We start from the raw sequence: 13,839 nt of genomic DNA, 5'->3' as shown, positions 1-13,839 counted from the left end.
AGGCAGTGCTGGCTGTGGGTGTCCTGCCTTCTCCCATTGCAGCCCTGCCTCTCTCTGGAAGCTGCATCTTGCTGCCAGAGCTGAGACTGTGAGGCCTCCTGCTTGTAGGCGCACAGAGAACCTGTAGATGTAAGCTCCTGGGTGAAGCCATAGCAGAGATGGCGGTCAGGATAGTGAGGAGGGGTAAGGGTGGGGGTGCCAGAGGTGGGGCAATGGTGGAACTGGCCACCGAGCCCAGAGCTGTGTAGCTCTCACGAAGACCAAGGTGGAAGTCCTCAGCTGCCGGGAGATGTGTGTGCGCCTCTGGCCTTGCCCCAGCCCTGATGGTCCTCTGGTCTGTGGCAACAGCACGAGCCTACTCACAGGGCACCTGGGGACTTCCAAGGCCACGCCTGACGGTACTCTCCCGCAGCCCCACAGGTCCCTGCATCTGTACCCCGGGCAGCTCAGCGGCCCTGCCCACCATAGAGGGGCCTCTGAGAAGGAAAACACTGCTGAAGGAGGGCCGGAAGCCAGCGGTGAGTGCAGGTGCACCCGACGGCGGTGGAAGCAGCTCGGGCAGCAGCCACCCCCGGCCACTCTGCCCTGAGTGGGCAAGGGCCTCCCTCCATGGCTACATCTGAACATCGGGACGGAACAGTGCCACCCGTGAGGGACACATGGGGCAGTGTCTGTAAGCCACATTGTGCCTGTGGTCGTCCCTGCAGGCAGGAACCCCATGAACCCAGGAGTAAGGAGGTCGTGCAGGCCCAGGAGGGCTGTGTAGCAATCATTGACTGGGTAGCAGCCCCAGAAGGGGGTTCCTCTTGCCCCCCGGCAGCATCCTCAAATGAGTGGGGGACACTCATGGATGAGGAGGAGTCAGGAGGCCCCACAAGCAGCCCCTAGTCTGCTGTGCTGATCCCAATGTTACCAGCTGCGCATGCCCCACATGGAGAACCACAACCCTTCGCAGAGGCCTCGTGGTTGTCCGTGGACCCAGCCATTCACTCACCGCCCCAACCAGTGGCTACCAGCCTGTCTGGAAGCTGCATCTGCTCCTGCCCAATGCCCATGGAGCCCCTTAGGGGTGCCCACATCTGTGGACCCATGCCCACAGTGAAGGTCCCGGGGCTCTGGCTCAGGTGCCACCCCCCAGTGCTCTCAGAGCCCCCCTGTCTCCACATGTCAAGTGATCCATGGGCAAGAAGGAGTCTCCTGTTGGCTCTGACAACATACTCTGCCACTTGGGCTCAGGGTGTCACAGGGCGGGCTACACCTCAGGGCCCTCTTACTGGCCACCTGCCCAGACCTACGTGGCTCTCTCCCTGCCCAGAGTCCTAGGTTCCTTAAAGCAGTGCTTCCCCGGGGCTGGCCGAGTCTCTAGCCGGAAGGAGGCCCCTCAGCAGCCCCCTCGGCAGCTCCCAGCTGGTGCTTTAAGTGGATTAGAGTAGGGGCAAGTGGAGATGGCAGGTGCTTCCCATTCACTGTAAAGATACATATTGTTGCATGAACCTTCTTCCCTACAACATGGGCTTGACATGGGCCCTACACACCTGTGGGTGTCAGCCAAGAGTGTGAGGGCCACGGGCTTTCCTGGTGGTCACGTGTCTCTGCCCAGCGTGAAGGGGCCTGTGCCGAGCGTGCATGGCAGCCAGCCCCGCAAGCACCATCCTCTTGTTCCCAGGACGGGTGGGTTGGCTGGTCTGGGCAGCATCAGAAGCCCCCACTGAAGAGATCTTCCTGAAACCAAGGTGCCAGCCCCCAAATAGGAGAAACCACCCCCCCGAGAAGCTGAGGGACACCTGCAGCCCATTCAGTGGTGTCATCATGGCTGGCCGTAGAGGCTTCGAGAGAGCTAACAGGCTGGTCCACAGTGGCCATGGGGTAGGGTGTGTGGACTCCAAAACGCCTTTCCCAGGACCAGTAGAGATGATGTCCTGGCTGGGAGCGAGGCAGTGGGGGCCGAGGGAGATTCCCTGCCTCCTGGTGCCACGGTGGACTGGCGCTGCCAGAGGCTGGTGGAGGGCCAGGGAAGCAGGGGCCATGGGGCCTATGCCTGGACACTTAAGACCACTCCATCCTTGCCACTCACCACCCTCTTGGTCACTCTGCCTCCCCTTGCTCGGCAGCTGTCCTCGTGGACCAGGTACTGGGTCATTCTCTCAGGATCCACCCTGCTGTACTATGGAGCCAAGTCCCTGCGGGGCACAGACCGGAAGCACGTAAGTTCCTGGTGAGGCTGGGTGTTGGGAGGAGGGGGGCATGGTGGCCTGCGGGATGGGAGGCACCTGGCTGGGTCCTGGTGGGCATCCCAGGCCCCAGCCTGTGTCACTCTCCCATAGTACAAATCCACACCCGGCAAAAAGGTATCCATCGTGGGCTGGATGGCGCAGCTGCCTGACGACCCCGCGCACCCAGACGTCTTCCAGCTGAATAACCCTGACAAAGGTGGGCAGCAGGTGGGGGCCGCTCATCCCACCTCCGCTAAGAGTGCATGCGTGCACACGTGCGTGCGTGGCCCACAGCCTGCACCACCCACGGAGTGCCGGAACACTACTGGGGGCATGTGATGGCATCCCCTGAGCAGTGGGAGGGGCGTGGGGCTGTGACCATCCCTTCTCTGGCCTTCCCTGTGGCTGCCCAGGCTCCCAGAGTCTTACAGTAAACAACATGAGGCTGCACGGGGCAGGGCCACGTGGCTGCAGGGGACTTCAGTGCGTACACCCCCTCTCCCTGCTCCCTGCAGCAGGCCCATGCCAGACATCTGCAGCAGGTCTGCAGCCAACCCAGAGGAGGACCTTTGGGGCCATCTCCAGCTGCGTCTCAGCACCTCCGGTCCCCGTCCCCAGCTCCACTGACAGCAGGCTGTGGCTCAGAGGCGCACGACACGAGGCAGTTCATCTTCAGCTGCCCAGGGTTTGGGTTCTAACTAGGCACGCTGAGTGGGGCTGGGAAAGTCACCCAGCAGCAACACTTGGATGCACGGTCCCGTGCAGACACAGCCCCCAGGGTCTTGCTGAAATTGGAACTCAAATTAGCAGCCCTGGAGTGCAGATAAAGACTCTACGTTCCTAGTGAGCTCCTCCAGGGTGCTCAGTGCTCAGTGACACCAGCCAAGGGGCCTGGGCATGCCAGAGGAAGGCACTGTCCCCACTTAGAGGTGACGTGACACAGGGTGACCAGGGGCCATGAGTAGAAGTCAAGGTGGGGAAAGCTACGTTTAGCTTCTTCTCCCTGACTTCTGACCGTGTCTGTTACTAGGGTATGTTAGCAAAGGGAAGTCACACTCAGAGGGCACCCCGTTCTCACTCCTGTCTGCAACCACAGCTGGGCCAGAGCTACCTTCCAGCGTCCCAGCCGGTGCCATACCCCAGGAGCCTGTGCGGAGTGATGTCACTTTGTTCCATAGGAGGCGCCTGACACTGGCTGCCGGCCCTTCTCTAGATCTCCTTTGTGATTCCCATTAGGCATGTTTAAGCGTTGGTGCTACAAGAGGGCTGCCGCGGGCTCCACCTTGTGGCCAGAGACAGGCAGGGACCCGGTTCTGAGGTTCTGAGACCCCTTTCCCTGCAATCAAGGCATGGAGCCGTGTTCCTGCTGGGCTGCCCTGTTCCCTCTTGTCACTGCCCCCCACTGAGCTCCAGGGTGCCCTCCCCCACCCCGTCAGTAACTCGTGGCTTCTCTGCCCCCCAGGCAATGTTTACAAATTCCAGACTGGCTCCCGATTCCACGCAATCCTGTGGCACAAGCATCTGGACGATGCGTGTAAAAGCAATGGGCCTCAGGTAAAGCCCCCCAAGTCTCCCTGTGTCACCCGCGAGCCGCCCCTGCCCCCTGCAAGTCCACTTGTCTTTCCTTGAGATGAGGGAGGAACTCAGCCCTGCCCCCGGACCACAGTTCTGAATCCAGCTCCAAGTCTTTCCCACTGAAGAAAATGCCGCGACGACAGCCACTGGGGGAGTGTTAGGTGACAGGTGTGGCATCACCCAAGGATCAGGCTCCGGAGTCCCTCCCCAAAGCCGCTACCCTTAGGGGCACACCCTGCAGCAACCAGGGGCCTCCTGGACCGCTTCCTGCTCCAGCGCCCTGGAGGTGTAGTAGCAGCAAACACACTGAGGGCCGACCAAGAGCCAGGCAGGGTGTGCACAAGCCAATTGTACCGCCACCACCTCGAGCTCCCTCTGGCTGCTGGGCCTGGCTCTGCCCCGGCTCCTCCCCCACCACGCCCACCCTCTCCCCTGCCAGGCCTTGTGCGAAATGCCTCACATGCAGGAATCGGCCGACTCTTCCCCACAGCCCTCTGAGGTAGGTCCTCTCACTGGATCCCCTTCCACTCTGAGGACCCAAGGCTGCACAAGCGGCAGGAGCTTGTCCATGCACCCCTCACCCATCCTTCCCCAACTCCAACCCAGCCACTGGTTAGGGAGCTGCTGGCCCCACCCTCCTGCACAGGGGCAAAAGGTCAAACCAGCAGAGTGGACCAAATAGGACCCAGGGGTACAGGCCCTGTGCATCTACCGCAGGAAGGCGCTGGCGGCTCTGGAGCTCTCTTCTCTGACTGGGGAGAGAGCAGCCTTCAGAGGCAGCCGGGGCTGGGGTAGAGGGGGGGACTTTCGCACAGGCAGGCTTTGGAGCCCCGGCGAAGGACTGCGTTGGGCAGGTGCATGCTTAGTCCAGGACTCCTTGGCCCCTCCGAGCAGCGGGGCCTATGACAGTCAAGGGTGGAGTCTGTAGCAGCTGACCCCAGGGAGCTGTGTTCAGCTTAGCGTCACACGTGTCTGTGACATGGCTGAGGACATCTCTGAGAAGCTGGCGGAGATTACAGGTGACAGCAAGCTGGAGGCAGAGTCAGCAGAAGGCACTCAGGAAGCTAAAGCCACAGGCCAGGAGCAGTGCTGGGATGGGCTGGAGGCAGTGCAGCGAGACCCAGTGACTGCATTGTAGTCCCCTGGTTCACCCATGTATCATCCAGGAGTTGTTTTATATAAAGATTTATTAATTTGAAAATCACAGCAAGATCTTCCATCTGCTGGTACACACCCCAAATGACCACAGCAACCAGACCTGAGAAAGATCTGAAGCCAGGAGCCAGGAGCTTCTTCAGGTCTCCCACGTGGGTGCATAGGCCCAAGCACTTGGGCCATCCTCTACTTTCCCAGGCCACAAGCAGTGAGCTGGATGGGAATTGGGGCAGCTGGGACTAGAACCAGTGTCCATAAGGATGCTGGCTATGCAGGTAGTAGCTTTACAACACTGATAGATTTGTCCTGGGAATGACTCACTCATGACCTCAAACGCACACTCAAGCATGTCCCCTGCAGCACTGCTCTTGATAGACAGACCCTGGGCACCTGTGCCACCTCAGTAGATCCCTGTGGTATGACCCTTGATGGGAGATGGCTGGTGATCACCAGAAGGGAGCCCCCAGGCAGAAGCAGCAGAGCCCAGAGACCCACATTGGGAAAGGCTGGTCTTGGCCGTATTAAAACACATCCAAGAAGTTTTGGAAATGTTCATGGAAAGCGTATATGGAGGGAAAAAACGTGCATGGGTTAAAAAAAAAAATGTTTTGCATTCAGCCTGCCTCAATAGCTCAGAGGCTAAAACTTCAACTTGCAAGCTCCGGCATCCCATATGGGTGCCAGTTCATGTCCCGGCTGCTCCGCTTCCTACCCAATTCCCTGCTTGTGGTCTGGGAAAGTAGCAGAAGACAGCCCAAAGCCTTGGGACCCTGCACCTGTGTGGGAGACTGGGAAGGATATCCTGGATTCGGATCAGCTCAGCTCTGGCCATTGCAGCCACTTGGAAAATGAAGCAGCAGATGGAAGATCTTTATGTCTCTCTCCTCTCCATAAATCTGATCTGCCTTTCCAATAAAAATTTTTTTAAAAACATTTTGCACCAAAATTTCATTTCCCCACCAACTTCTTGATACTTGGAAATGGCAGCCCTATCACTTCCAGAGTGCTCCCATGTCATCTTGCTCATTAAGCAAATGTGATTGTCTGACAGTGAGCCAGATGGTAGCTGCCACCTCAGGTCCCTGTCCTCAGAGAGGATGGCCCCTCTGCCCACTCACACTCACTAGCCAGCTGGGCACATCGCTCTTCTAAGAGCATAGCATGCTGAAGTCACACACAGGTGGCCTTGTGACCCACATACAGGAACTTGGTGATGATGCAACAGAGACTGATGGCCCCGAAGTGGACCACCTGCATGCCAGAGGAAGGGAAGCAAGGTGGGGGTTGGAGAGGGCAAGGTAGGACTTTGGTATCCACCCTGTCTGTGTCACAGCCCCGACACCTGATGGAAACAGTGAGGGGAGCCCCGAGCAAGAACCCCTCATCCATGTCTAGGACTGTAGCCAGCAACCACTCCATGAGTGAGTAGCAGGTGGCTTGGCAGAACCCTTGGGGCAGGAGTGGTTCGTGTTGGAAGGAAGTGGATCAAATTTTGTGGCAAGGTTTTGCAACTTTTAATTATTTCTGTCCAATTTTCAGATCTAGGGAAGAAATATTCTAGTTTTTTAAATCTATTTTTTTTCTGTTTTCTTTCTATTTTTTTTATTTCTACTTAAAAAACAGATTTACAGAGAGAGGGAGACACAGAAAGTAAGATCTTCCTTCTGCTGGCCCATTCCCCAAATGGCTGAATGGCTTAAACTGAGCTGATTCTAAGCCAGGAGTTAGGAGCCTCTTCTTGGTCTTCCACATGGGTGCAGGGTCCGGCTTCAGGCCATCCTCCATTGCTTTCCCAGGCCACAAGCAGGGAGCTGGATGGGAAGTGGAGCAGCCAGGATGTAAACTGGCACCCCCATGGGGTGCTGGTGCTTGGAGGTGGAAAATTAATCTGTGGAGCCAGGCACTGGCCCCTCCCTCCCCTCTTTTTCCTAATTTCTTTTCAACCAAGTGTTCCCACACAGTGCTATACATAATGAAGAAAACATCAGCAACACTCCAGGTATCCAGTAGCTAAGGGTCATCTAAGCCCATCACAGGTGCCCACCCAACACGTCACCAGGAGGGAGCAGGTCAGACACCTGCTCATGAGGGGAATCCCAGCACTGCATTCTGTAACACTGGTCTCAACTGACACTGAATCCTCTTGGGCCCTGTCTTTGACGCCTGTATAAGGTATAAAAAGATCAGTGAACAAACACCCACTCACCTCCCATCCTTGTGCTGTCAGAGGGCAGACGCCATGGCTTGCCGCTTGCCCCAGCCCAGCTCCCATCCGGTTGGTCCAGCTCAGGCACTCAGTCACTGTGGGGCCTCCTGCATGCGGGTGTGGGGCTGTCTCTGGGAAGTAGTTGTGTGTGACTTCAGTGTTCTGTGCTCTGAGAGTGACACTCAGATGTCCTGCCTTTTGCTCCTGCCAACAGTGCTGCTGAGGCTGTTCTGAGAGCAGGGAGCATTTGATTTATTTGTTCTCCAGTTTATCATTCTGACCAAGTTGACACCAAAGACAGGTTTATTTTGTATGCAGTCCTTCTGTTCAAAATCTGGGATGCACAGCAGTGCGGGGCTAGGGGTCCCAAGGCTGGGAGAGAGGCCAGCTACGCCAAAAGGGGACAAGATACTGTGAGCTCAGGGCTGGTGGTCCCCTAGGCAAGCCAGCTAGCTTCTTGTCCTGGGGCACAGCAGTGGGAAGGCCCTGGGGCTCCAACTAGTCCCAGACAACTTCTCTGCTTCTTCCTCTTCTTCCTCCTATGCCTCCCCTGCAGATTCCTGCTGCCTCTTGCCCCCACACCCTTCTCCCCCGAGGCCTAGGCCCCATTTCTGTAGGGTTCATCTTCTCCCCAGCCTAGGCATAGGCGGTGGCTGAGACAGCCTGGGCTTATTCGCTGTGTACTTAATCTCCATGAGCCTCAGTTTGCTGATCTTTGTGATGGGGGTGCTTCCAGAACCTGCCCAGTAGGACTGATGGGAGGACCCAAGGACACAATGCATTTGAAATATTCAGAGCTGTCCCTGGGCACAGGGAGATTATGTCACACCTGTTGGCTGTCACTGTCCTGGTGCCCTCTCCCCACCTGACCCACTCCCTTCTGAAGGACATCCCTCCCCTGGTCTCCTGCTGTGAGGTAAGAATTTTGACAAGAAGCTGAGCTTTCTCTTCCAGGTACCTGCAAACCTTATGTCATTTGAATAAGTCTCTGCAGGACTTGGCGTGACCACAAAGGCTTCTGGGAGCCCAGCCTGGGCCTGGTGGTGAAGAAGCAGTTTCTGGGCACAGGCTGGGGCTAGGGCGCTGGGAGCCCCACAGCCAGACTCGGGGGGCAGGGTGCCAGGGGACGTGGCTGGCAGCCTCACAAGTCCCCAAGGGCTTCACCAGCTGGCGCAAGATCCACCTGTTGGTCCCCAAACAATTCTTGTGACACTCCTTCCTGCAGCATCACTCCATGGGGTGGTGGTTGGACCCCAAACTGTCAGCCCTGCGCTCCCCATCTGGGCTCCTCGCATCCGCCCACCAGCTGCAGCTGCGACTGGAGAGTATTCAGCCCACATTGGGGTCCCGTGCTTCCTGCTGCACGGAGTGGACAGCGGCAAGGGGCGGCGATGACAGCAGCAAGCGAGGCTTGGGAGCAGGGCCAGACCACGCCACAGGCTCGTCACACCCCAAGTGCACGGGGCTGCTCGCCCATAGGGCGGCCTAAAATTTTGTACAACCCTCTCCCAAGCGTCTTCAGTGTGTGAGTGTGTGTGTGTGTATGTGTGTGTGTGCACATGAGCGAGTGTAACCTCTGAGAAACATGCATTTTGGCACAAGACGCAACATTACACATTCCATTTGCATTGAGTCCCTGCTTTCACCTTAAGTTACCATCTTGTTTCCCCTCCCCCCCAGGAAGGCCTGAGTGAGAGCCTGTGTGAAGGGTCCCTTACATTCTTTTACTGTAAACAAACAATGCCTTAACTCGTGTCTTGTTTTCTGTTCCTATGGGTGCTATTCCCCTGGAAGGCCTGCTCTCCTGAGCCCCTTGGGGTCCGTCCAGGCCTTGTCGCCGTTAGCCTCTCAGCGACAGGAGCAGGTTGCCGGCCAGCTCGCTCCCTCCCCCTGCCTCCCCGACACACACCCAAGGGCCTGGAGGCCTTTGTCTTCTCACTCTGCCCCTCCCCATCCACCTGGGAGGATGTGACATCCTCTCCTGGCTTGGCTTGCTCGGAAGCAGCTTGGAGGCTGCCGTGCTCACAGAGTTGGGCTGCACAGAGCCACTTGGTATCCACCTGCTCCTCCTCCCTTCCTCCCACCCCCGCAGGGCAAGGCTTCTGCCACTCCCCCACCCACCCCCTGCCTTGCACCACCAGGGCGGGGCCCACCAGGACTCCCAATCACCAAGCCTGCTGCCTGCCGGGAGCTGAGTGACATTGAGGCCTTAAGCTCCTCCGGTCTTACCCCCACATGCAGTCACCAGCACCTTCTCCATTGTCCCAAGTCCAAGGGCACATGGTTGCTGATGGTGGAACAGAGAGCCAAGCCGGTGAGTGGATCATCCAGCGACCCAGATAACAGCCTCTGCGACTCACCTTTCGTCTCATCTCACAGTGACTTTTATTTTATGCCAAGACTTTTTTGTTTTTCCATTCAAGACTAGTAAGTTCCTCTGTCACCATAGTTTTCCCTCCTTCCACCCACTCACCTCTTTAATTTGTATATCCTAACTGCGAGCAGTGGTTTCTGAAGCAGTTTTCTCAGAAAGACCGAGTTTCCAGGTCCCTGCCCATCACTATGGCGATTTCCAAGTTCCCATCTATCAGACACCAAACCACCCTGCAGAGTTCCCAGGACGACGTACGCCTGCCAGCAGCATCCACAGCAGGAAACGGGAATAGATCTGTTTGGGAGGAAAAAAAAAAAACAGCAAAGGGCGTGCCGTGGCGTTGTGATGACACAGTGACAACTTCCCTGAGAACATGAAAGGCCCGACGAGGAAAGGACTGGTCATCAGGGTGGTCTTTTGCAGCAGAGGAAACTCTGGCCAGAGCGAATGGATGTGTCAGTGTTGGCTCCGGTTGCTCTTCACACCTGCCCATAGCCGGGTCCTGGATGTGTGTCTAACCTAGTTCTCCTGGTGATGTCAGCTGGGCTGCCAGGAGCTGAGCGATCAAGCAGACAGCTCTGCCTGGCACCACGCAGTGCTCATCTTTGTCCACCTTGAGTCCATTTCTGCTCTGAGTTTGGATAACATCAGCCTCTCACTCCCGTTGGGTTTCTCCACTCTCCATACTAGCCTGGCTTTCCACACACTGGGACAGCGTGTTGACAGACGCCAATCAGCAGACCTCCACAGTCCCAGGCTCCTGATGTCAGGCTGTCTCCTGCCCCTCTTCAGATGGTTCCTAATCTCTCACAAGCATCTTCTCCTGAGCTCATGTGAATGGCATACTCACCGATCCCTCGGCCGGTGCTTGTCAGGGACAATCCTTAGTGTGGGCCTGGAACGAAGCAGATAGACTTTGTTGGCCAAAAGTCTTGAAGCACCAGTGGGAACCTCAAATGCAGCCAGAAGAGACCCCGAGACGCAGCTGGGGTGACGCTCAGTTCTCCATGTGGGAGCCCCGTGCTGGTGGTCTTCGCTCAGTCACTGTGTCCTTCATGCTGCACGTGTTGGGGACAGTCCAAAGCTGAATTCCCAGCCTGGAGGGAAGCATTTGTGTATTCTGTTGCTTGGCTGGCCATCATGCACAAACATGTGGAAACCCATGAGAGGCATCCTATCTTGCAGGAATAGGCTATATTAAAAAGCAAATGGATCATGGCATCCCCCCCCCCCAAAAAAATGAATGATGTAAAAACAAAACAAAACAAAACTGTTCATGGCGTAGGCAGCTGGCAGCACTCTTGTGTCCCAAGAAGTCTCCATGCCTCTGCCCCTGGAAGTCTGTGGAACATGTTTTTGTAACTCAAGGTTGGGATCCATGAGAGAACAACAGTAATGCTCGTCTGAGTTTGTACAGTGAGAGTGTGGGCCCTGTCCTGTCCGACCGGAAGCACCCTCAGCACCACGGCAGAGGAGGTGACCTTCGAGGGGAAGGCTGTTTAGGAAAGGCCTGCCTCTCACCAGCGGAATTTATAACGATTTTTTCCCCTCCTATTTCTTACCAACATGGCCAATATTTCTTTCGTCACCACACTCTTCACCTCCCAAGGCCAGGAGGTGTGTATTGTTCAGGATGGAGAGTGACCCATGACAACAGGAAGTCCCCTCCGGCGAGCCACATCCACTCTGAGTCTCGGGTGCAAGCCTGAGCTGTGTCGTCCCCTTGGAGATGCTGGCAGCCACCAGGTAAACGTTGCCAAAAACAGAGTTTCCTTCTGGTGACACCAGAAGTGACTGTAGCCCAACCTATTGACTCACTGAGTGATTTCATGTTTAATAAAAGGAAAACCCACCTAGGAGAGGGCCTTTGAAATTGGAACGTCTCAGCTCAAAACACCCACTCATTCATTCACTCACACCCTTGTTGAGTACTTCTTGTGTGACGAGATCCATGCCAAAAAAAGGAAAAACTAACCATCGTCATCCCTACCCTCATGTAGCTTGGACAAGGAAGTGCTACCACCCCTGACTCCCTGGGCAAGCCCTGCCCTCTGCCCTCGCATTGGAGGCCAGTTCTGTGCAGATTCCTCTAGAAAGGCTGGACAGCTGAGCCAGCCTCTGGATGTGCCAGGTCAGGGTGGGGTGGGGGTGTGCCAATTGGCTCAGAGCAGCCAGGCATGGAACAATGATGGACTGGCCCACAAGGAAGTCCACGTGTGAGGAAGGGAGCCACATTCGAACATTCACAGTGTCCATGTCATAGGTCTTTAAAACATATATCAGTGTTTAATCCAAGCACAGTATAGCCAGAGCTGCATTGCCTTGGGTGTTGAGAACTTGGACCATGGATTTGAGAACGCCTGGTGACCCCGTACCACACCAGTGTGTACACCCCCACGGGGCAGCGCCAGAGGCCCCGCTCGCAGCTGCAGCATTAAACCGATGGCCCCTCCATTTCCGAAGTAACTGCAACCCTTCAATACTGAACTAATAGCACCTAATTTATTAGTCTGCTAGACTCTTAAAACAGATTTCGTGCCAAAATGCATGGTTTTCCACTTAGCATTCAAAACGTTGCATAGAGCGTAGTTTTCAATTTCTTACCTATTCTTCCAAGTATGTTGCAATGGGTTTCTACATTTGAATTCCTTTCTTGTTGGATCTGTCACCTTCTCCCAGGCTGTCTGTATTTTTTTTTCCCCAGCAGAACTCCCCCCCCCCCGCCCCACCCCGCATGCAGCTGTGTAGGGACTTTGTCCTGTGACTCTGCGCCCCCAGTGGCCCTCCGAACATGAACATCAGCCCTCTGTGGAATTCTTTAGATTCTTGCTGTGAAGTATTTTGTTACCTCAGTCTTGTACCAAGTTGCTGTATTTTTTCAGAGCTTGTTATACTCTGATAATAACCGTTTCACGAATTAAATACTTTAATGTACAAACATCTTTGTTTACTTTGAAATTAAATGTGTTTTTTCAATGACTGTGGCTCAGTGTATTAAACGCAAGACATCATTTCCTCGGTGAACAGTTGGCTGCTCCAGATGCCAGCTCCAGGGAGGCATGGGGCGCTGGGAGCTCCAGAGATAGGTGAGGAGGGCGGAGGAAAGGGCGGGGACAGTGTGGGGGCACCCCCCTGGGATGGGGAGGGAAGCGAGAGGGGAAGCGTTAGGGGTCAGGGCCCACTTGGAGATTCAGCTAAAAGGTTGCAGCACTGTGAGGCTGGGGAAAGCAGCCGACCGGGTCTCGCTGAGTGAACGACCACAGGAGTCCTGGAGAGGAGTTTGTGAGGCCAGGCAGAACCCAAAACCCTCTCCAGCCGGCAGTCGGTCCCCAGGACGGATGGAGGGATCCCCAGCTAACAAGCACTCCAACTGGGACGATGCCTGTCAGCCAGGACACCCCCGACCCCAGGGCGATGAGGATAGCCGGCAGTGTGGACCCGGCAGCCTCACTGGTCGCGGTACAGCTGTGACGCGACCCTGACAGGACCGGAGCAGGGCCAGGGGTCGTGAGAGGGGCGCACCGAGTAGCGGGCGAGAGGGCGGATCTAGAAGAAGGATGCAGCGCTCCTCGGGGCGGGGCCAGGCCTGTAGGCGGGACTGACTGGGAGAGGGAGCGGGGAATGACCCCAAGGATGGAGCAGTGCCACTGCTGACAGGGCCAGAGATGCTGGAGGTGACGAGGCGCGACGCTCGCCGAGCAGCGCCTGAGTGAGGACGGGTGCCACGCGGGAGCTCAGTGATGGATGGGTAGGTGCGCGGAGCCAGGGTCTGTGTTGAGGGGCGAGAGGCTAGAGGAGCGGGGTTGAGGTCCTGATGGGCTCTACAGGGGTGTGGCGAGCCGGTCCGAGAAACCTGGGAGAATGGCCGGAGAAACCTGAGGTGCCACTGGAGCTCGGAGAGGGGCGGGACCGGGGTGTGGCCAAGGCCTGGCAAAAAGGCGTGGGACTGGCTGAGCGGAAGCTAGGGGCGGGCTCGGGGCGGGGCTTGAAGTCGGAGGAGCTGGGGCGGGGTCTGGGGAGGGACGAAGGGTTGGCCACGGGCGGAATTGCAGTGAGGGGCGGGGCCTGGGCCTGGCTAACGGGCTGGCCGAGGTGGGGTTTGGGGCGGGGCGGGGCCGGGCCCGGCTGAGGAGCCCGGGGGTCTGTGGGGCCGTGTTTCGGGGGACCGTGGTGGGGCTTGCGTGCTGCTGAGGGGTGACAAGCCGACAGAGCCGGAGTTCCGGGCTGGGGGGAGAGAAGAGGGGGAGGAGGGGACGGGGCGGGTCAGGACCTGGACCCTGCTGAGGGGCTAGGGGCCGGTCAGGCTGGAACCCGAA

At 57.0% G+C, this 13,839-nt stretch overlaps 1 protein-coding gene across 8 annotated transcripts in view; it reads left to right on the top strand.

Moving 5' to 3' along the window:
* Positions 1-8,898, top strand: part of RALGPS1 (Ral GEF with PH domain and SH3 binding motif 1) — a 225,108-nt gene extending 216,210 nt beyond the window's left edge. For 2 of the 8 annotated variants that reach the window (XM_058672752.1, XM_058672751.1), the window contains exons 16-21: positions 413-518; positions 2,112-2,204; positions 2,325-2,430; positions 3,676-3,767; positions 4,228-4,287; positions 6,277-6,458. In XM_058672752.1, coding sequence (XP_058528735.1) covers positions 413-518; positions 2,112-2,204; positions 2,325-2,430; positions 3,676-3,767; positions 4,228-4,287; positions 6,277-6,372 — 553 coding nt within the window. In that variant the 3' untranslated portion in view covers positions 6,373-6,458. Of the gene's footprint in view, positions 1-412; positions 519-2,111; positions 2,205-2,324; positions 2,431-3,675; positions 3,768-4,227; positions 4,288-6,276; positions 6,466-8,103 lie in introns of those variants that run through there. The other 6 variants (XM_058672755.1, XM_058672754.1, XM_058672750.1 and 3 more) reach the window with 5 other exon arrangements.
* Positions 8,899-13,839: the final 4,941 nt, after the last annotated feature.

Source organism: Ochotona princeps, chromosome 14 (genome assembly GCF_030435755.1).
Source record: "Ochotona princeps isolate mOchPri1 chromosome 14, mOchPri1.hap1, whole genome shotgun sequence".
Lineage (NCBI taxonomy): Eukaryota > Metazoa > Chordata > Mammalia > Lagomorpha > Ochotonidae > Ochotona > Ochotona princeps.
Note: the sequence above shows the minus strand (reverse complement) of the source record. Positions and strands in the feature narration are given on the sequence as shown.